Raw genomic sequence first — 24,395 nt, forward strand, 5'->3', positions numbered from 1 at the left:
GAATATGTGAATCTTTACTGTTTTATTTGTTTTGATGGGAAAATTTTAAAAAGATCATAGAAATAACAAATTTTATTATGTGATTTCCAAGTTTAAGAAAATGTAGTGTGGATTTAAGTGGGGTTTTAAATTTTCACTCCATTTGAATGATTTATTATTGTATTGTGGCTCAGTTTCACAAACAAAATTTACTGTTGTTGTATTGTGGCTCAGTTTCACTGCATTTGAATGATTTACTGTTGTTCATTTGAATGATTTCTAGATCTCATCCACTTGTACCGTGCCTATAAGTTGAATTCTATAAAACCCATTCCCTGATGAATTTAGTTTGATTTGATTTTATCTGATGCTGCTGAACTTTCTACAAAACTCCAACCTTTTTAGGCAAGAATTGTTCACTCACCCATCTTTCATATTTGTTGACAAACTGTTTGAGCAACCTAGCTGACTGTGTTTGTTCACTTCCACATGATCATCTGATGAGTTGGTCTCCAGGGAGTCCTGTTTATCAAAAACAGGAATCTGCTTGCTACGCTGGCATTTTGAGAAATGCTCTGATTTCATCGAGTTCCAAGAGTTCAGTGCTTCATTTCCATCGACAATGGCAAGAGATTTCCTCTTCATACCAGGAAGCACTCTCAGTCCAGCATATGAACCAGGCATGCATGGTTGTGTTTCCATTTCACCACAATCACCAGAAATGTTCCGTGTGCTGCAACTGTTGGATTGAGTTATTCTGTACATATGCTCCACAAATTCATCAATGAGAATAGGCGAAGCACCTTTAGGGTCATATCCTTCAAGATCCTCATGTATGCATCTGCTAAATGGTAGAAGCTGTTGCCAAGTGTCCTCAGAAATATCATGCTGATGATGTTTCTTGACAAATTCACACCATTGGTTAGGAGGTCGAAACCTTCCTGTCAAAACTAATCTCCACACAGCTACAGCCCTTCTTACATTGATGTTCTTTTGCCCATTTTCATGGCAAATGAAAAGCACAAACCCATAGAAACATGTGAATGAATGAGAATCTACAGTCAAGTTTAGGAGTGACATGAGCTTGGAAAGGTCATCAAAAATCACACTCCTGTCACTTGATTGTCCTCTTGGGTCAACCAACTTTGAAAGCAGAACCAGGTCCTAATTTGATTTTGCACGTTCATTTATTGATATAATCTCGCAATATCGGGTGTAGGTGTCGACCAGATTCGAGCCAGGACAGTCCATCGATGGTTGAAATCCAGCTCTGAAAAGCTAGGGGTTTTTCATTTTTATTTTTTATCAATTAAAGAAACAAAAACCCTAGCTTAGAGGGAAGAGCTCTCTCCCTCTAAGCTAGAAGAAAAAAATGGAAATGATAGACTCCCTATGATTCCAGATATTCAAAACACCCCATTATTCAAATAGTTCTCAGATTCTAACAAATTTCAACTTTTAAGTCACTTAATTGCAACTTGGAATTTCAAGCCACGGGCCTCAACATATATCTTGGTTATTTCCGTTTTACTATGGACTAGTAATTGTAACTCTATTCGACAACACATCCAATCTATGGACAGGAGCATTTTCACCAATCTTTCATCTAAGAACCTACAAATGACATCCATTCTGTGCCCTCTCATCTGGAGGCTAGGGCGCATTTGGATGCACTACCAAATTGAATAGCAATTATTAGTCTAATGGAGCGGAAATAACTTAATTGTCTTTTCCTTTATTTTCCTTCCATTCATATTGATGGTATACACATCAATTTACAATTACATCTCGGACATGGAAAGAACAAAACTCCAATTTGGGGGCCATGCTTCCTAATTATGAACACCAAAACATCTCATTTAATCTCAATTGAACTGATTGTTCATGATGCAATTAGCTCATGCGCCCAAATGCAACAAAAGAGAGTGATAAGGCAAGGCAGCCTCTTAAAAACCAAACAAATGTGTCTCAGTTTATAATATGTAATGTTTCCTCACATTTGATCAAGATTAAGGTGGGTCAAAAAGCTCGCTGTTCAAGATTAGCTCAAACATCTCTTATGAAGGGACATTGCAGTGCATAGTAAGGATCTTAGACAAGCAGAGCAACATTTATACAACCATCATTCTCTTGATTATTTGTAACTTGAGCATATTTCCCTGCATTCATCAGTGAAATTGAAATTTAGTTCCCAAGGAATGAGATAAGGATACAAGGAATTGAAATTTATACAACCATCATTCTGTGGATTTTTTTTTTTGTCAAGTCTATATTATAATCACGATATATATGAATTAGTTAATGAGAGGGACTCTTTTAATTATCTTTGAGAACTTAAGATTGGACTCATCATCCACTGGTGGAGGGAGAGTTGCGGTTTGTATATAACCTAAACCCGAAAACCCAAACCTAAACCCGATCCTGAACCCGAACCCGATTTCCTAAACCTAAAACTTAACATATTCTCAATTCCTTAAAGCTATAACCTATAACCTATAACATATAACTTAAACCTAAACTGTCACGCCCCAAACCCGAAAATCGGATTCATAGGAATTCCGATCACCAAATTCGGTGCCGACAGCCTCCGTAGTACCCCATTCTCGGTTCCTAGCGTTCATATGCTAGATTCCTATTTTGGGATCCTACAAGGAGGAATTTTTTTTGTACATTTAACTCATAATAAGCATAACCACAAGATTACCCAATTCACAAAGGCAACATCATCATCACATATCCACTAATATAATCATTTGAGTACAATGCTGAAAGGGAAATACATAAATCGAAAATCAAGCTCCCGAAGATCGTTGCATGCTTCAAGCTCAACACTGTTGCAACCTAACATCACCTGCATGCATCTATTGTGCATAAGCTTATAGAAAGCTTAGAGGGCGGTGTAAGTGTGTGCACAAGATAAGTGCCAAGTATTCAACGCAATGACATAATCATACAATGTCGAAATAAGCGCAAGGTCATGAATTATACATTATCAGAATACGCAAAAATACTGACAAGTCCATGAGTCAAACAATATTAGAATACGTAATACAGATCAACTATACAAATGAAGAGTCAAAGAGAGCCAAATATCAGACGTCGAGAGTATGATGCAGTATGTAAATCCTGCTAAGTCCGTCTAGGCCATATAAGTGCAGAAACATAGTAACCCAAAATGCTAAGTACTGCGGATGCAATGTGATATGCGGTGCGAATGAAATGACCATGTTGGAGTGTGAAGTTGGGATGATAGTACGTAGTATCGCAGGCTATGGGGTCCTTCACAAGGGACTTTTATCCAAACCAGTCCCATACCTAACTTTGGATAGTTAGACTCAATGTGGTAAACTCCTGATCTTAGGTTAGTCGCGCGCCCAACCGAAATACTCGCCATGCGAAAGTACACGTAACAAATAGTTACGCACCACTAGTCCGAGTGGATAGTGAATGAATGAATGAATGAATGAATATGCAATTCCTGCTCAATAAGTCCACATATCAGTACGGTTACTCTCTAAAAAATCACCGGGGTCTATTACACTCCAAACTAGGTTGCCGCCTCATCACGCACAATAAGGTGAGTGGAAGAGACCTCACTATCCGCCTGCTAATATCGGGCCTGGCTCGTCGATAGCGGACCCATTCCTCGAGCTGGTCAAATTCAGTCTGGCATTGCACCCTCCTCTCGGGCAAGTAAGGCCGCACCCCCTTCCAACCGACCACGACACAGTGGGAGACGCGGCCTAATGGTATACGGCTCTCATGCGCTCATGCATCCACTCTGTCTAGATGTTGGAGCAACCTCCGGAACCAAGAGGGTTTAGGGACTTTCACCCAGGGATATCTATAGCACCCCATGTAGAATAAATTTTTGGTGTCCCATCTGGCCATCCACGATATACCTGTGGAGGCTACGACCCTGATGTCACTAGGGCATACAGTAATCATAATGCAAGATGCATGAGTCATACAATCCAGTCATGCATCAATCTTGTACACATCGTACGCTCATGTGAGATAACCCCCGCCTATCAGGGAGTCTCATAACAACATGCTCAATGACATATGCAAAGATTAACCACACCTCATAACAAACATGTATATGATGCGTATGGGTAGGTATCATGATGCTATGCTGTCACATACTCATAATCGGTATCAATAACTGGCACCGAAAATCGGCATCGACAATCGGCCTCGACAATGTGGACATTTAACCAACATTACCCCCAAGGAATGGTCCACATAGAGCCTCACATATAGTGGACCCATGCCTCATAAAGGGCCCGATATACAACGCCATGGGCCTCACTCAAGAGCTTAATACATATAACAATTGGCCTTTCACATGGGCCTAACATACATCACAATGGGCTCCATCGCCTGACCCTCAAATGCATCACAATGGGCCTCATCACATAGACCTCGACGATCGGCCTCGACAAACGAAATCGGCCTCAACAATCGGAATCGACACTCGAAATCGGCCTCAACACTCGATCTCAACAATCAAAATCGGCCTATACAATCAGCCTCGACAAATCAGAATTAGCCTTGATACTTAGTCTAGACAATTGGAATCGGCCTATACAATCAGCCTCGACAAATCAGAATCGGCCTCGATACTCAGCCTAGACAATCGGAATCGGCCTATACAATCAGCCTCGATAAATCAGAATCGGCAAATCGGTCATGTCAATCAGAATCGGCAATTGGTCACGACAATAGGAATCAATCGATAATCAGAATCGACAAATCGGTCACAACAATCGGATCGGTCGATAATCAGAATCGGTAAATCGGTCACGACAATCGGATCAATCAATAATCAGAATCGACAAATCGGTCACGACAATTGGATCGGTCGATAATCAGAATCGATAAATAGGTCACGAAAATCGGGATCGATCGATAATTAGAATCGACAAATCGGTCATGACAATCGGATAGATTGATAATCAGATTCGGTAAATCGGTCACGACAATCGAATCAAATGATAATCAGAATCAGCAAATCAGTCACGACAATCGGATCGATCGATATCAGAATCCACAACTCGGTCATGACAAACGGATCGATCGATAATCAAAATCGGTAAATTGGTCATGACAATCGGATCAATCAATAATCAGAATCGACAAATTGGTCACGACAATTGGATCGGTCGATAATCAGAATCGATAAATCGGTCACGACAATCGGGATCGATCGATAATTAGAATCGACAAATCGGTCATGACATTCGGATCGATCGATAATCAGAATCGATAAATCGGTCACGACAATCGGATCGATCGATAATCAGAATCGGTAAATTGGTCACGACAATCGGGATTGATTGGTACTCAGAGTCGACAAATCGGTCATGACAATCGGATCGATCGATAATCAGAATCCGTAAATCGGTCACGACAATCGGATCAATTGATAATCAGAATCGGCAAATCAGTCACGACAATCGGATCGATCGATAATCAGAATTGGTAAATTGGTCACGACAATCGGGATTGATCGATACTCAGAGTCAGAAAATCGGTCATGACAATCGGATCGATCGATAATCTGAATTGGTAAATCGGTCACGACAATCGGATCGATCGATAATCAGAATCGGTAAATCGGTCACGGCAATCGGGATTGATTGATAATCAGAGTCGGCAAATCGGTCACGACAATCAGTCACGATAATCGGCCGAACAAGGCCTAAGAGAAGGTCACAGGGTGGACATTAAACCATCATTGCCCAACAATGTGGACATTTAACCATCATTGCTCTCAAGGAGTGGTCCTTATAAGGCCAACATATAGTGGGCCCATGGTGTCACATAAGGGCCTAATACACATCACATTGGGCCTCGCTTATGGGGCATAAACATCACATTGGGCCTCACTCATGGGCCAATGTATATAACATTGGGCCGCATCAACGGGTCAAATTAAATGGGCCAAGTCAAATGGGCCGATACAAATGGGCTAAGTCGAATGTGCTGGAAATACATCTCAATGGGCCTCATCTTATGGGCCATAAGCACATCACATCTGACCTTGCCCATGAGACTCAAATACCTCACAATAGGCCACAACCCATGGGCTTCAAATACACAATAGGTGGGTCTCACAGATGGGCCATGAAATACATCAAAGTGGGCCCGACAAATGGGCCACAAAATACCTCTAAGTGGGCCTACATATATTCTTCATCCAATCTGATCATGTGGTCACAAAGACCTGGATTAAGAGGGAAAACAAATTTCGTATAGATCCAAGACTTTCGTGACCCCAAAAAGGGTTTCAGTGGTGGACGCTCAACCTCCAGTGTCTTCTGCAGTGTGGCCCACCTGATATATAGCGTGGATATAGAATAAATACATCAAGAGTGGGTCCCACCATTTTAAACAAATGGACGACGTGGAACAAATCACATGTAGCATAGCAGGATCCGTCTAAATAGTTTAGCGCCATCCAACACTTCTGGACGGTGTGGATGGAATAAAAACATCAAGGAGTGGCTGACATGGCAACGTCCAGAGATGGACGGTGCAGGTACAAAATACATAAAACAAGGTAGGCCCCATTGTCTAGCCGTTACTGGATGGTGCGGAAACACATATCTTCAAGGTGGGTCCCACGAAACTCATTGACGTCAATACATCAGATATGGCACGTGTAAAGTGCCTCAGCCAATCCATCCAGCAGGTGGGTCCCACATGGGGCCCACCACTTATAATATTATTTTATTACTACTATTATTATATCTGCCAGCATATGGCTCTGGACAGACGGCATGACTATGCAATGCATAATCAAGGTGGGTCCACCTATCCACACGTGTAGGTTATATGTTATAGGTTATAGGTTATAGCTATAACCTAAACTTATAACCGATAACCTAACCTTAACCAAAACCTAAAACCTAAACCTAAACCTGTAACCTAAACCTATAACCTATAACCTAAACCCGATCCCGAACATGAACTCGATTTCCTAAACCTAATCCTTAACCTATTCTCAATTCCCTTAAGCTATAACCTATAACCTATAACCTATAACCTAAACCTATAACCTTAACCTAAATCTGAAACCTAAACCTAAACCCAAACCGAAACCTATAACCTTAACCTAAAACCTAAAACCTAAACCTAAACATAAAACCTAAATGTATTTTCAAATCTCTAATCCTAAACCTACACCTAATCCTAATCTTAACTACTTAACCTAAACCTAAACTTGAAAACCGAAACCTAAAACCGATCCCGAACCCGAACCCGATTTCCTAAACCTAAACCTTAACCTATTCTCAATTCCCTAAAGCTATAACCTATAACCTATAAACTATAACCTAAACCTATAACCTAAACCTAACTTAAACCTAAAACCTAAGCCTAAACCTAAACCAAAACCTATAAGCTTAACCTAAACCAAAACCTATAACCTAAACCTTAACCTATAACCTAAACTTATAACATATGACCTAACCTTAACCTAAACCTAAAACCTAAACATAAACCTACAACCTAAACCTATAAACTAAAACCTAAACCTAAACCTAAAACCTAAATGTATTCTCAAATCCTTAAACCTAGACCTACACCTAATCCTAATCTCAACTCCTTAACCTAAACCTAAACATAAACTTGAAAATCTAAACCTAAACCCGATCCCGAACCTGAACCCGATTTCCTAAACTTAAACCATAACCTATTCTCAATTCCTTAAAGCTATAACCTATAACCTATAACATATAACCTAAACCTAAACCTAAACCTTAACCTAAACCTATAACCTAAACCTTAACCTTAACCTAAACCTAAACCTATAACCTTAACCTAAACCAAAACCTATAAACTAAACCTTAACCTATAACCTATAACCTATAACCTAAACTTATAACCGATAACCTAACCATAACCTAAACCTAAAACCTAAACCTAAACCTATAACCTAAACCTATAACCTATAACCTAAACCTAAACCTATAACCTAAACCCGATCTTAAACCCGATCCCGATTTCCTAATCCTAAACCTTAACCTATTCTTAATTCCCTAAAGCTATAACCTATAACCTATAACCTATAACCTAAACCTAAACCTAACCTAAACCTATAACCCAAGCCTATAACCTTAACCTAAAACCTAAACCTAAACCTAAACCCAAACCTAAACTTATAACAAAAAACCTAAACCTAAACCTAAAACCTAAATGTATTCTCAAATCCCTAAACCTAAACCTACACCTAATCCTAATCTCAACTACTTAACCTAAAGCTAAACTTGAAAACCCAAACCTAAACCCGATCCCGAACCCGAACCCGATTTCCTAAACCTAAACCTTAACCTATTCTTAATTCCTTAAAGCTATAACCTGTAACCTATAACATATAACCTAAACCTAAACCTATAACCTAAACCTAAACTAAACCTATAACCTTAACCTAAACCAAAACCTGTAAATTAAACCTTAACCTATAACCTATAACCTAAACTTATAACCGATAACCTAACCTTAACCTAAACCTAAAACCTAAACCTAAGCCTATAACCTAAAACCTAAAACCTAAATGTATTCTCAAATCCTTAAACCTAAACCTACACCTAATCCTAATCTCAACTCCTTAACCTAAACCTAAACCTAAACTTGAAAACCCAAACCTAAACCCGATCCCGAACCCGAACCTGATTTCCTAAACCCAAACCTTAACCTATTCTCAATTCCCTAAAGCTATAACCTATAACCTATAACCTATAACCTACACCTAAACCTAACCTAAACCTATAACCTTAACCTAAACCTATAACCTAAACCTAAACCTAAAACCTAAATGTATTCTCAAATCCTTAAACCTAAACCTACACCTAATCCTAATCTCAACTCCTTAACTTAAACCTAAACTTGAAAACCCAAACTAAACCCGATCTCAAACCCGAACCCGATTTCTTAAACCTAAACCTTAACCTACTCTCAATTCTCTAAAGCTTTAACCTATAACCTATAACCTATAACCTAAACCTAAACCTTAACCTAAACCTATAACCTAAACCTTAACCTAAACCTAAACTTATAACCTTAACCTAAACCAAAATCTATAACCTATAACTTAAACTTATTACCTAAAACCTAACCTTAACCTAAACCTAAAACCTAAACCAAAATCTATAACCTAAACCTAAACCTAAACCTAAAACCTAAATGTATTCTCAAATCTCTAAACCTAAACCCACACCTAATCCTAATCTCAACTCCCTAACCTAAACCTAAACTTACACCTAATCCTAATCTCAACTCCCTAACCTAAACCTAAACCTACACTTAATCCTAATCTCAACTCCCTAACCTAAACCTAAACCTGATCCCGAACCTGAACCCGATTGATGTAATAATGTAGCCCAATCACATAACAACAAACAAGAAAATCTTGCTTTGTTGGCAAGCATACTTGAACTCAAGCATCACAATTCATCTATTTCCATCTCCACTATCTCTTATAGCATAGATTATTAGAGATTTGGATTTATCTCATTTTTAGAGTCATGTCCTAACACAATATGATAATATTAATAGAGAAGGTGGAATTGTCACCAACATTATTCTAAGATCCATATAACTTCTCCTTATAGGAAGTTGGGTAGGGCACATGCAGCTTGAATCCATCAAAGGAGATAAGAATCACCTCTCATATGTTCTCTCTCTTTTCATTTGTTTTTTTCCATAGGATTGTTTATTTTGTGGTGTTTGCTCATGTACAACATTTTAGCATGTTAACATCTTAACAAACTAGAATGAGTTTTTCAACATATCATATATTATTTTAGGTAGGAGAAGCTACTTTAAAAGTCCATCCTAGGTTTGAACACATTACTCATGTTGGATTTTGCCATAGTTTAGAAGATTTATAGGTACATTTTTGATTTCTTCATATATAAGTATTTTTTTTTGTTTTTCTTCCTTTTGAGATGTGTATAAAGGCATGCTTGTTTGATTGTGTCTACAAATGCTGTTTTATACAGGCTGACAAGCTAAAGAAGTCTGTGGAGGATGAAATTCATTTTCTCAAGGGAAGAGTTTCAGAACTTGAAAGTGATTTTGTGTCGAAGTCCACAGAAGTCACATCTACAGTTTCAAGGAAAGAAGAAGCTCTATCTTCTGCATTTACTGAAATTAACCATTTGAAGGAAGAAAATTTCGTAAAAACGTGAGCATTATTGAATGCATATGGAGGGTGTTTACTGTGTTGGAGTGTATTTGTTTCTTGCACATGAGGGCATGCCTTAGTTGTAATTCTTATGATAGGTTAAGCAGAGTGAAGTATTGTTTATTTAGAAATGTGAATGTAGGATGCATTGTATGATTTGATTACTATTTGTAATAAATGCATCGTTTTTTTTTCTGATTTCATTTTATGTACTATTTCTATCAGCACTAAGCTTAGATGAGTTATCAATGATAGCAGGTTCTTGTAATGGAAACAGGTCGTATTATTACAATTTTTTTTAAAAAAATCGCTACGAATATAATCCATAGCTATAGCTACAGCTTTTATCCGTAGCTATTGGTGTCTATTGTTACGGATATTGTCCGTAGCTATTGGATCTATTGCTACAGATATAATCCATAGCTATTGGTATCTATTGATACGGATATTATTGGTAGCTATTGGTATCTATTGCTACGGATAAAATTTCTTTTGCTACGGATATGATCCGTAGCACGTCCGTCGCTATTGGTGGGGTAGCTAAAGGTATTGCTACGGATATAATTCGTAGTTATTGGTATCTATTGCTACGGATAAAATTTCTTTTCCTACGGATATGATCTGTAGCACGTCCGTCGCTATTGGTGGGGTAGCTAAAGGTATTGCTACGAATATAATTCGTAGTTATTGGTATCTATTGCTACGGATATAATCCGTAGCTATTGGTATCTATTGCTACGAATATAATCCATAGCTATACCTTTAGCTACCCCACCAATAGCGACGGACGTGCTACGGATTATATCCGTAGCAAAAGGGATTTTGCTACGATTTTTGGCCGTAGCCTTTGCTCGTTTTTCTTGTAGAGCATGTAAAATTCAGATTGTTCTTGTTTGGAATTGGTTATACGATTGCATGTACTTTACTTGATTCATCTGTGTGTGCTCCCATGGTTCCTCAACAAGTGTTATCAGAGCTAACGTTGGGAAGTATATCGAATATGAAAGCAATGAATCAATGGCATCTAACCCAAACTTCGACGTAGAAAAATACTCAGGTAAAAAGAATTTTGAACTATGGAAAGTTAAGATGAATGATATCCTAGTTCAACAAGGGTTGGATAAAGATCTCCTTAAAAAGTGACTGGAATCTATGACAAAAGAAGAATGAAACAAGATGAATAAGAATGTTAGAACCTTTATCCAATTGTGCTTAATGGATGAGGTCTTCTATAATGTTATTAGAGAGAAAACTGCAGCAAGTACATGGACAAAATTAGAGAATATCTATGTGAATATATCTATTAAGAATCGTTTGTACTCAAAGCTACAATTGCTTAATCTGAAGATAGTGGAAGGGGCTAACATTGAGGCCCACATCAGTAACTTCAATAGGTTGATTTTCAAATTATTGGATGTGGAGGAAACGATGAAAGATGAGGATCAGGCATGTATACTACTGAATCCTCTCTCAGGTTCCTAGAGTCGTTTAAGAACTTTTTGTGCACCGGTAGAACGACCATTAACGTTGAGACCGTTATCTTAGCCCTTTAGTCGAAGGCGATGAGAAAGAAAAAAAAGGGTGATGTTGATGTTTCTACAGATGCACTAGTTACAAGGGAGATAAATTCTAAGTAATACAGTGGATCTTTATGATCAAGGTCCAAATCCAATGGCAAGGATAAAGGAAAGTTGAAATGTTGGAATTGTGGCATAACCATGCACATAAAGAAGGATAGTCAGAATCCTAAGTAAAGAAAAGAGAATTCAAATGCTTCTTATAAGGAAGCCAATACTACGAAATCTAGTAAGAAAACGAATAATAGTGATGTACTGACTGCATTAAAATCTGGGTACTTCGATGAAGAATGGATTTTGGATACGGGTCTTCGTACTACAAACCCCTCATCGGAGTTGGTTCACTAGTTATAGTGAGTGCGATGGTGGCCAGATAATGCCTGTAAACTAGTGGGCGTTAGATCGGTGTGCATTAAGATGTGTGATGGCATGGAATGTATCTTCACTTAGGTGAGACACGTTCTTAATTTGAGGAAGAGTTTGAAATCTCAAGGTGCACTCGAGGCACTTGGGTACAAATTCATCAGTTTTGATCGTGTCATTATAGTTTCAAAGGGGGCACTCATAGTCATGAAGGTACAGAGGAATGGAAACGTTTATAGGTTGATTGATAGTACTTCATCAGGTGGATTTGTAGCATTTATAGCGGATTGCACATCTACACATATGTGCCATACATGCTTAGGCCACATGAGTGACCGAGGCATGAAGGTACTTTTTGACTGATGTTTAATTTTAGTTTCTAAAAGCATTGATTTTAGTATATGCGAGCATTGTATATATGGTAAATAGTCAAGTTTTCTTTTAAGTATAGGAAACATATTTGTAAAGGGGTTATTGATTATGTGTATTTTGATGTACGAGAGTCATCACTCATGGTTTCTGGTGGACGATCGTTATGATTTGTCACATCCATTGATGATTATTCCAGAAAAGTGTAGGTTTATTTTGTAAAAAAATAAATATGATGTTTACAACAACTTTAAGCAGTGGAAGGCGATAATGGAAAAAAAGTCTTAGCGAAAGGTGAAAGTATTGAGGAAAGATAACAATGAGAATTTACTTTTATGGAATTCAATTGGTATTGCAAAGATGAAGGAATCGTGAGGCATAACACAATGCGCCATATACCAGAGCAAAATGGTGTGGCTGAGCGGATGAATTTAACTCTCTTAGAGTGGACCCAATGCGTGATTAGTCATGCTAGGTTGGGCAAAGAATTGTGAACTGAGGCCATTAGTACGGCTTGTTACTTGGTGAATCAATCCACTTCTATGACTATTGAATGTAAGATTCCAAAGGAAGTGTAGAGTGGTCAATAGGTAGATTACTCAGGATTGCATGTATTTGGTTGTGATGCTTACTCTCATGTTCTATCAGTTGAGAGAGATAAGCTAGATTAAATTACTAAAAAGTACATCTTTGTCGACTAGGTAATGGTGTGAAGGGGTACAGGCTATATGACTGGGTCATATGGAAAATTATCATTAGTCGCGACGTCAAATTCAATGAGGGATCCTTGTTTCGTAAGGATGAACACAAGGAAGACAAAAAGTTTGATTGTGGATGTTTAGATAGAAAGAGATGAAACACATGTTAATACATAGACGTGGATATAGGTTCAGGAGTAGGTGGAGCATCCACTTGTGAGAATAAATTCGCTAATGGATCGCAGGTTACCAATGAGATCCATGGATGACTCAAATGTTGTATTTACCCTCATGACAGATGGGGAGATCCATCTACTTTTTAGGAGGCTCTTGACGATGTAAATGCGAAAAAGTAAAAAGTATCGATGAATGATAAGATAAACTCTTTATATATACAAGAATGAGATATGGGAGCGGGTGGAGCTTCCCGTCGACCAAAAAGCGGTCTAACACTAGGAGGTAGTGAAATGGCTACTTCAATAATTTGAGGTATGCAAGACTACATCCTATCATTTGAGAAATCAGGGGATAAGTTAGTTAATTATGTGGATTCTGGTCATGCAAGTAGTGTGGATAATAGAATGTTAACTTTTGGTTACTCATTTGTGGTGGTGGGTGGAGCGATTAGTTGGATGTCGAAACTTTAGCCTGTAATGGCTCTTTCCACGACTGAAGTTGAGTATATGTGTAACACCCTGAACTTTTTAATACCTGAGTATTGAAAGTTCTCGAGTGTTACCATAAAATTTAACTTATTATGTACATGTGTATGGTACTAAACTAGGCGTCCTAACCTTACGTCTATTCTCTAACACGAACCCGAACCGTTGGGAATAAATCTCCATTCATAGATCAAGCAATCCAACCATCAGTTTTAAGGATAGACCACTACATTATCAAGAAACTCAAATTTTAGGACCCCAACCACCTTGATAGACCAATCACGTTAACCAAACCGTCCATCGAACCCCGAATCATCGAATCCACTGTTTATCAGGCTGCGTCACTCCATGTTGAAACCCATTACGTAATCAGATAATCCAACCATCGGATTATAGTAACAACCAATAGATGTCTTCTAGGATTGACTAAGAACCTTTAGGAAATGTGAAGATCGAATCCGAAAATAACACAACCATTAAATTGATGAGGATATACAAATAAGAACCGAATCAGCGGACCCACTGTTCACAAGGTCTAGGACACCCAATGTGTAATTCTTTCAACTGATCGACTTAATTAGGCCATCATACCACTAAAACCACCATTGGTTCCCACTTCAATAAGCCCTTGACTATTTGGACAACTGACATTCAAATTTAGAATCAGTTCGACAGTTGAATTGACAGTGATCAACAATGGAACTTAATTTGACTAAGGGTGGCCCGCCTGAGTTTTACACCTACCCGATCTTTGGCCAAGGACTAAAATTAGACTCAAGGAAACTAATGGTCAGAATAGATTTCCTCCAGACAGCACTGTGGACCCCATGCACATGGTGCATGTGCACAGGATGTGCACACCCGAGGAGCACCAGACTGCATAACTTGGCCAAACGTGCCTTGACCGAGAATATCTCTAAAAGAGAGATTCCTCTCTTCTTTCGGATTCCCACTAGCAATGACATCGGTGGCCCACCACGATCGAACGACTACAAGATCCAAACCGTCCATCTCGTCAGCCATCCAAATTCGACCAAACCCTAACTTCTTCCACACCAAATCCAAGCCAGAGATAAAACCGATCCTCTTCCACAGCAAATGCAAATAGTGAGAAAACCGGTCACATCCCAGACTTTCCGCACACAGGATGACCATACCCTGGATCATGGCTCCGATCTAAACCATTAAACACATGGGAATGGGATTCCGACCCTACCCAAGCAGTCCGAGAGGGGTGCAAGGAAGAGGAAGCTATGATACCACACCATTTTTTCCTAACATATATCGCATCTTCGGAAATTGCACCCGCAAGATCCCCATAGATTACGTTTTAAGAAAACAACGTAACCGATCAAGAAAAATGTTGTGGGCCAGGGGTTGTTGGGCAGTAATATGAAATCTTCTGGAAGAGCCTTTTCGAACCAGGATTGGTTGAAGGTAGATTTACCATTAGAACTGAATCTGTTGTTCCCAACTGATCGCTAACCATCGGTGTCCACCATAACATGTGAAAGAAAATCTCAACCACTCACCTAACGGCCCTCCCAAGCATCATGATAAAGAACGGGGAAAAGAGGGAGAGATTTGGAAAGAAACGGATGGTCACGACAACGTCTTCACCTTCCCATTTCTCTTTCTTTCTCTCAACTGCGCAATGAGAATTGTGTAGGGTGTTCGCAAGAAGCCTCTAAAAATAAGAAAAATCCTATAAAACCCCAACCCTTCCATTAGAAAATGCACATTAAGAAAGAGAGAGGGTTCGTATAGTGGTGTTTCACCAAGTTGAGTCAAACTAAGTTAACTTAGCTGAGACTTGCTGAGGGTTGCTCCGCTCTATCTCAACTCGCTGACGAGTTGGGTTGAGTCTTAGTTGAGTTGGAAAACAAAAGAGAAGGGAGAGAAGAAAAGGAGAAGAAAGTGAAGAAGAATAAAAATAAACGAGAGAGGAGAGAAATAGGCAGTGTGCACCAACTCACTAAGCTGCTGCTCGAGCTCAATGCAGGTTCAAACCCGATTCCTTCTTCTTCCTTTCTAAAATTTTTCTATTCTTACAACAATGGAGGTGAAATATTTCACTGTGGATTAGGACGAAAGAACCATAAAGCTTACCATTTCAGAACCACTAAACTTGGTTAAAGCCTAGTAATATTATAAGTTGGACTCTAATCCTGACCATTCGAATCATGTGGATTAGGACGAAAGAAAAAATTTGATCTTACAATTACCTTATGCCATTAACCTTGTTAGCAGACGATCGAACAACTAAGGTGAGGGATTCCTTTAAGCTTATATTAACTTCATTTAGTTTGATTTATTCTGTTCCCTCACATGCTTTGAATCCTCCCTGTAAATATTTAATTTACCACCATCAATTATTTATCCTTTAGGAATAATGGTTAAGGTGTGATGTTAATTATGCATGATCTTTCTGAATTTATACGAGGGATTCCTTTAAGCCACCTTGATTTAAGTTGATATAATCTTGCATTTTTACATTCTCTCATGTTATTATGATTCTCTCTATAATTGTTTAATTTACCACCAACAATTATTTACCCTTTGGGATTATGGTGTGATGTTAATTATGAGTGATCTTCATTATTTTTATGTGGGGCGATGGATACAAGCCTTGCCCTTGCCTTTACCAATTTTATTGAGTTAGCCCTTGCAACTCTTCTCTTTATTGGGTTGGCCATTGCCATTCTCCTCTTTGTTGAGTTGGCCATTACCACTCTCCTCCTTGTAGAGTTAGCCATTACTGCTCTCCTCTTTGTTGAGCTGGCTAATGCCACTCTCTTCTTTGTTGAGTTAGCCATTGCTACTCCTCCTGATTTCATTAGCCTTATGTTATATACTTTTATGGATTGGGCATGTGTCTTAGAACTCCAAAACTCCCATGATTCAATTGATTTTCTATTTGGTGCAAGTACTATGTTGGAAATCCTACTTCTAACAATCAAGTAAATATCGTGGACATAATGCAGTTCGGGTAGTCGTCCCTGGGTCGACACATAATTCCATGAAATTTGGATAGTGGTGTACAAATTGATGCAAGTAATTCACAATGTGTATTACATTACTTCCAGGATTGGATTTCACAAATAGTCACTCCATGAACAAATCGGTCACGTTATTCATCCAAGTCATGCGTTGTTGTTATCGTGGGATAACTGCATAAATCCATGTTAACGTGGGACACATTGGTGAATCTCCGTAGAATGGGATGCGGGGCGAGCTGGATAACTCAAAATCATTTTCTACATTTTGGTTATTGCTAAGTATGATGAACCACATATACTTTGCTAGGCATATATCTCATGTAGGTTACTTGCGCATATTGATACCCCTTGTAGTTGTGAAGTACAGAACATATTAAAACCCTTACATTACTTTTATGAATATCTTGAATTAATGATAATATTAAAGGATAACCATCACTATGAGTAGGACATTGACCATCTCCAAATAGATGATGTAGGTGATGTACAAATTGAAGACCTAGAGGACCATCTCCCTATGGAAGATTATACTGATAAGGAGAGTTTTATGATTTAGTTTTACACTTCCGCTACGAGCTTGATAATCCCATTGAGAGGGAATTTGATAATTTGTTGAATTCTTTTATTCTGATAAAATAATAAAGTGTCAATTTTTGTAATGCCTTGAACTTTTCGATACTCGAGCATTGAAAGTCCTCGAGCGTTACAAGAAGTTAGCATAATCTGTGCACGCATACAATACAAATCTAATTATCCTTACCTTAAACCTATACCCTGATGTGAATCTAACCATCAGGAATGACTCCCATTCATAAATTAAGTCATTCGACTGTTGATCACGCGGATTGGTACATATACACTCCCTCAAGCTAAACCAATGTGTGTTCCTTCATCCATAAGGATTTAGACATAAGTCCTTTCATAAGAAATATTTAGGAACGCGACTATAACCATATGAAGCCATTAGATTTCACAAAACTCTTATATCTGCAATAATTATGAAATTGCCATTACATTAAACCCCTGTATTTGAGATCACATGATTACCATGTTCCTTTTGGCATGAAACCTTGTATAAAGCCCAAGTATCATAAATTAACAGTACATTTAAAATTTCAACCATCAGATCATTATACAAGTGGGCCAAATTAAGATTAGCCATTAAATGCCAGTTTGGGGCCCACCTGATCTGTGGATATGCTCCCATTTTAGTCCCAACCCTTAAAATTCATAGACAAAATGAATGGACAGAGTAGATCTGTCAAATTATCATAGTGGACTCCACTTTGCAGGTCGCATGTGCATACTCGGTGCATACATCTGGGAGCACTAGACCGGAATTCCCAGTCAAAGCGCATAAACTTGACGAAATCCGAATTTGAGTGAGAGATTCTCTCGCCACTCTCGCATCCGTGCGGACGATCATCCGCTGGGACGAATGATGGGCCACCATCATCATCCGAATGGATGATCTGGGCCGTTCATCACATTTAGGAGACCAAATCGACTATACTCATGCCATTCATGCACATCTATACACACATATGAGCACGCAACAAACGCAGCAAGAAACCCTCTGCGCTGTAACATCAACGGACAACGTCCTATTGTTTGCGTTGTGGGCCATTAGAACGACCCATCTGGCCAATCCAAACCGTTCATCATAGAGCTGGGAAGAAACTGAATTAACCCATACTCGATTTATCCAGAGTTGAGGTCCAATGGATACGCAGGTTCAGTCACAAATCGGACTGCACCACAAGTTCCGCATACTCTATCCGTGCGATCCGCACGGACACAAATCCTTGTGGATCGTTGTGGACCTCCGTTATAGTCGTGATGAACAATATAAATCGACCATCTTATCAAAATGGAGGATTTGAATATCGTCACGCTGAATTTAAAACAAAACTGCCGATCCTTACAGAGCCACGTTACTTTGTTGCAACGTACGGAACCCGTGTAAGTGCCATAGTTTATAGCCCTTTGTGTTGTCAAACTTTTGGTGCCAAAGGTACTACTATGATGCTTGTATACATGAAGAACAAAGCTTTACTCAAGATCAACTTTGATTAACAAGCACTGTTCATAAGTCAAGACTCGAGAAAGTGAGATTGTTCGACTAGATTCAAGGAACAAAGCTCTACTCAAGATCAGCTTTGATTAACAAGCACTGTTCATAAGTCAAGACTCAAGAAAGTGAGATTATTCGACTAGATTCAAGAAGCTTTCAAGTTCAATCTCAAGATCTTAAAAAGCTCTCAAGTTTAAAAGACAACAAGACTTTAAGCTCCATTACTTTCAAAGGTCACTCGTCTCTAAAGTTTCAATGTCCTTACTTCACTATTGAGGTATGACTGACCTTAGGTTGACCTTTAGAGTAGGCCATTTTAGATACATAATTTAAATGTTTTATATAAGTGAGTTTTGTCTATTCTAAGACTAGTCCTGGACTTTGTTCAACAAGTCCTAGCACTGCTTCGACCTATCTAAACATTTCCTGAATCAGTCGTAAGTTTGTTACAAAAATCAAAAATTTTCTTTTAGGCTTCGACTAGTCCTGAGGACTGTTCGACTAGTTGTAGGAACAGTGTCGACTGCATCTTCAACCAGTCGTAGACCTACGACTCAAAGAAAAGCGTTGAAATTTAGCCACCTACGACCAGTCAAAGGAGACCTACGACCAGTCATGAAACTGCCAAATCTTATCGCGCCTGAATTTTTAAATATCTGTTGGTTCTACGACCAGTCGTAGAGGTCCTTAGACCAATCGAAGACGTGATTTGCTCACTTATAAATAGAGCACGAATCTCAGAATAAAATAAGAAATTCAAGTTAATTTAATTCGATCTTCTAAGAGATAAGTCGGTGCTCCATTTACGCTAAGTGTGCATATTTAATATTCTCTTTCTTTAGCTTTGTTAATTGATTTTATTTTTTGCATTCTAATCTAATCTAAAAAGAGGAATTGTTGTTTTCCTTTTTCTGGAATCAAAATCAATTAAAGCTAGCCCTTTTGTTTTAATTTAAAATCTATTAGAACCTAGAACTATTATAAAGTGAGTATTGGACATTGAACTTTGACATTCAAATCTCTACTCCGACTTGGTTCTTCTGGGCTGCTACAACGAAGGAAAAAATTAGGTATTTTATAATTTGTGTAATTTACATTATTTAGTTTTATTTGAGGTTAAGCGAGAAAATTCTCAAAGTTGTTGGTTATCTAAGGATAGCTAGAAAACTCAGAAGATTCTAAAACTGAGTTAAGGTGTGATGCTAAGGCCCTTATGACTCTAGCGAAATTCACTTTTTTAGATAATGATGACTTCACTAATGAAGAAAATCTAAATAGTGAATATGAAAATGAAGATGATCTTCAAGATGCTTATAATTTCAAGAAAATCTCTTGTTTTAGAAAAGTCCCATATTTCAGACTGTTTTGAAAAGACAAAATGCGAACAATTAAAACATGAAGTCTCTTCTCTCTTGAGTTTAAAGGAAACCTGAAAATATGCCCAAGGTGATCCTAAATTAGAAAAACTCTTATCTGGATCGAGAAAATTTGGCGATCGATCTGGTCTGGGCTATGACAAGAGTGTTCCTCCTAAACCAAAGAATACTTCTCCCACGTTTGTAAAGGGAGAGATCTTAAACTCAAAAGGGAAAGATCAAATGTTTTCTAAAAACTCTTAAATCTTTTTTAAAACATAAAAGATATATCAACTATAAAAAGCAAAACCAAAGTCCTTTGGCAGAAAAGATAGTTGATTTACTTAAGGAGCTTCTAAAGTCTAACTCACTAGGTCATACTTATAACACTTACAGTCGAAAGAAGACCTTCTATCCTCCTAAACCCAAAATGGTTATGAAATGGGTTCCAAAGGTCACTTGCTTGGTTGTCCACACCGCTTTCAAAGCAACAAGCCATTCTAAGTGGTACCTAGATAGTGGATGCTCCAGGCATATGACAGGCGACAAAGCTTTATTCACCGATCTCAAAGACATGACTGACGGTTCAGTCACATTTGGAGATGGCAGCAACTGCAAGATTATGGGCCAAGGTATGGTTCAACTCTATAACCTTCCTTTGATTAAAAATGTGTTGTATGTTGAAGGACTGAAACATAATCTTCTAAGCATATCTCAGAATTGTGATAATAACCATAGTGTACAATTTTCTAATCAAAGCTATGAGATTCTAAACAACAAGGGTTCAGTAATACTAACTGGACGTAGAACGTCTGAAAACTGCTATATTGTTAGCGAATCCAGCTCATCTAATCAATCATGTTACATGGTCCAAACAGACGAGACTGATTTGTGGCACAAACGTCTTGGACATGTACATTATCGAAATTTACATAGATTGAGCAAATGGAAACTTATAAGAGGTCTACCCAAACTACAGAAATTAGATAAAATATGTGGTAAATGCCAGATTGGCAAACAAACAAGGAACTCACACAAAAAGGTGAATTCCAATACCACATCAAGACCACTCGAGCTTCTCCATATGGACCTAGTAGGACCTACCAGGACGGAAAGTCGAGGTGGCAAAAGATATATTTTGGTAATAGTAGATGACTTTACCAGATATACATGGGTTGTCTTCTTAAGGGCCAAATCAGAAACCCTTAAAGAAATAAAAAAGGTTCTCAAAAGGATTCAAACTGGAAAAGGTTCTCAAGTCAGTAAGATTCGTAGTGATCATAGATCTAAATTTGAGAATAGCGGTTTTGAGAAGTTATGTGGCGACCAGGGAATATTACATGAATTCTTAGCGCCCAAAACACCACAACAAAATGGTATAGTTGAAAGGAAAAATAGAGTGCTTCAAGAAATGGCTAATGTCGTATTGAATAGCATGAAGCTCTCTAAGAATCTTTGGGCTAAAGTAGTCAATACAGCTTACTATATTATTAACCGGGTTTACCCTAGTAAAGGTAATAATAAAATGGGTTATGAAATGTTGTTCGATAAAAATCCTACTGTTAAATACTTTCAAGTTTTTGACAGCAAGAGCTATATTTTATGAGATCGTGAACATCTGGGAAAGTTTGATACGAAGTGCGATGAAGGGATCTTTTTAGGATACTCTTTAAACAGTCGAGCTTATAGAGTTCTAAACAAAAGGACTGGTGTGATTCAAGAGTCTATCAATGTAGTCATTGATGATCACTTAAATACACCAGTCTTAAATTCAGATAATGATGAAGTACTAGTAATTGATAAATCTGATATTTCATCTAATCAGACTGATTCTGAACTGAGGACTGTTAAAGATTATCCAACCACACAGATTCTTGGAAACCCTCTCACTAGTGTTCGTACCCATAGACAACTTAAGGATATATGCAATTACTTATGTTTTACATCCCAGATAGAACCATTTAACGTAAAAGAAGCTTTTGCCGATGATAACTGGATTGTTGCGATACAAGAAGAACTTAACCAATTTGTAAGAAATGATGTTTGGTATCTCGTACCTAGACCTAAAGATAAACACATCATTAGAACTAAATGGATTTTTAAAAATAAGTCTGACGAACTTGGCAATATAATTAGAAACAAGGCTAGACTAGTGGTATAAGGTTACACTCAAATTGAAGGTATTGACTATGATGAAACCTTTGCACCAGTAGCATGTCTTGAATCAGTCAGACTCTTTATATCCATTGCGTGTTTTAGAACGTTTAAGATTTACCAAATGGATGTGAAAAGTGCATTTTTAAATGGTGATCTGCATGAGGAAGTTTATGTTGATCAACTACTGGGTTTTGAAGACCCTAAAAATGCTGATCATATGTATCGTCTTAAAAAGGCACTTTATGGGTTAAAACAAGCTCCTAGGGCATGGTACGAGAAACTAACAAAGTTTTTATTAAGCCATAATTTTCAAATGGGATGTGTTGATAAAACTCTGTTTATTAAAAAACATAAGGCTCACATCTTATTAGTACAAATCTATGTTGATGATATCATTTGTGGATATACCTGTACTGACATGACTATTGAGTTTGTAGATTTGATGAAATCTCAGTTTAAAATGAGCTTGGTTGGGGAATTGAATTATTTCCTCGCGTTGCAAGTAAAATAAAAACCTGATGGAATGTTCATTTCTCAATCTAAATATGTTATGAACTTGATTAAGAGATTTAGATTTGAGAATGCTAAGAACTTTGATACTTCTATGAGTACAACCTTGAAACTCTCAAAAGATTCTGCAGGTAAAAATGTGGATCCGAAATTATATCGGAGTATGATTGGTAGTCTATTTTATTTAACTGCTAGTAGACCCGATATCGCTCTAAGTGTTGGTATTTGTGCTAGATATCAGTCTGAACCTAAAGAATCGCACTTTACTGCTATCAAGTAGATTATACGATATGTCGCAAGTACTGTTAATCTCGGTCTCTGGTATCCACATGAGACTAGTGTTCAATTAGCTGAGTACTCGGATGCTGACTGGGCTGGTAATCTTGATGATAAAAAATCAACCAGTGGTGGTTGTTTTTATATCAGAAACTGTTTAGTTTCTTGGTTTATCAAGAAACAAAGTTTTATATCACTTTCAACAGCTGAAGTTGAATGTATTGCAGCTGGTAATGCGTGTACACAACTTGTTTGGATGAAACGTATACTAAGTGATTATGAAATTAAACAAGATTCTATGTTATTATATTGTGACAATTCCAGTGCCATAAATATTTTAAAAAATCCAATTCAAGATTCTCATACTAAGCACATTGATATTAGATTTCATTATATTCGGGAATTAGTTGAAGAAAAGATTATATCTTTGGAATATATCCCTACCGAGAATCAACGTGCTGATATTTTCACTAAACCACTCGACAAAAGCAGGTTTAAAAAAATGAAATTTAATCTCAGCATGTGCATTTTAAAATGATTAATTATGCCTATTTGTATCATAGTGTATATATTTGCTAGTTTAGTTTTCAAATCTTGAAAAATATGCAAAAATTAAATTTTTAGCCTGTACTCGACCAGTCGCGAGTATCCAGGACCAGTCGTGCTACGACCAGTCGTGTATACCTATGACTAGTCGTGAATCGCGTGGATTCACTTAAAATTTGGGGGAAATCATCTTCTTCTTCATTTTAACTTCACTTTCCAATGAGCCGACACATGACTAGTCGAACCCATCTTCTAAAATCTTCAAGGTTAGTGCTCTATTTGTATTTTGCTTGTAGATTTGTGTCTAGATTGCTTCTATTTCTCTCTTGGAGTTGTCTATTAACATGGATGATATTTTTAAAGAACTTGAGTCCGATTTTACAAATGATCCAGATTATGAGCCTTCTTCATTTGATGCACGTCTGAGTGCATTGGAAGATAAAGTTGAGAATCTAAATGTTAAGATGGAAAACATGTCTGTTGCCCATGATTTACAATTCAAATATATGTGCAAATATCTTAGGCGCTTGAACAAAGGCATGTATCAACTTGATCTTTCCATTCCTGCTCATTCATCTAGGTCAGATTAGTATTTTTAAGTTTACTGGTCTGTAATAAATTTATTACTCCTAACTAGT

General features: G+C 37.8%; 1 protein-coding gene across 1 annotated transcript; it reads right to left on the reverse strand.

Moving 5' to 3' along the window:
• Positions 1-399: 399 nt before the first annotated feature.
• LOC131224985 (defective in cullin neddylation protein AAR3-like) lies at positions 400-1,059 on the reverse strand. The gene has a single exon (XM_058220418.1). It carries the CDS (start codon positions 1,057-1,059, stop codon positions 400-402), a length of 660 nt encoding a protein of 219 aa, XP_058076401.1.
• Between the last annotated feature and the right edge of the window lie 23,336 nt (positions 1,060-24,395).

This window comes from Magnolia sinica, chromosome 14 (genome assembly GCF_029962835.1).
Source record: "Magnolia sinica isolate HGM2019 chromosome 14, MsV1, whole genome shotgun sequence".
Classification (NCBI taxonomy): Eukaryota; Viridiplantae; Streptophyta; class Magnoliopsida; order Magnoliales; family Magnoliaceae; genus Magnolia; species Magnolia sinica.

Coding starts and splice junctions, on each gene's coding strand:
- LOC131224985 (XM_058220418.1), bottom strand. CDS start 1,059: ATGTCACTCCTAAACTTGACTGTAGATTCTCATTCATTCACATGTTTC.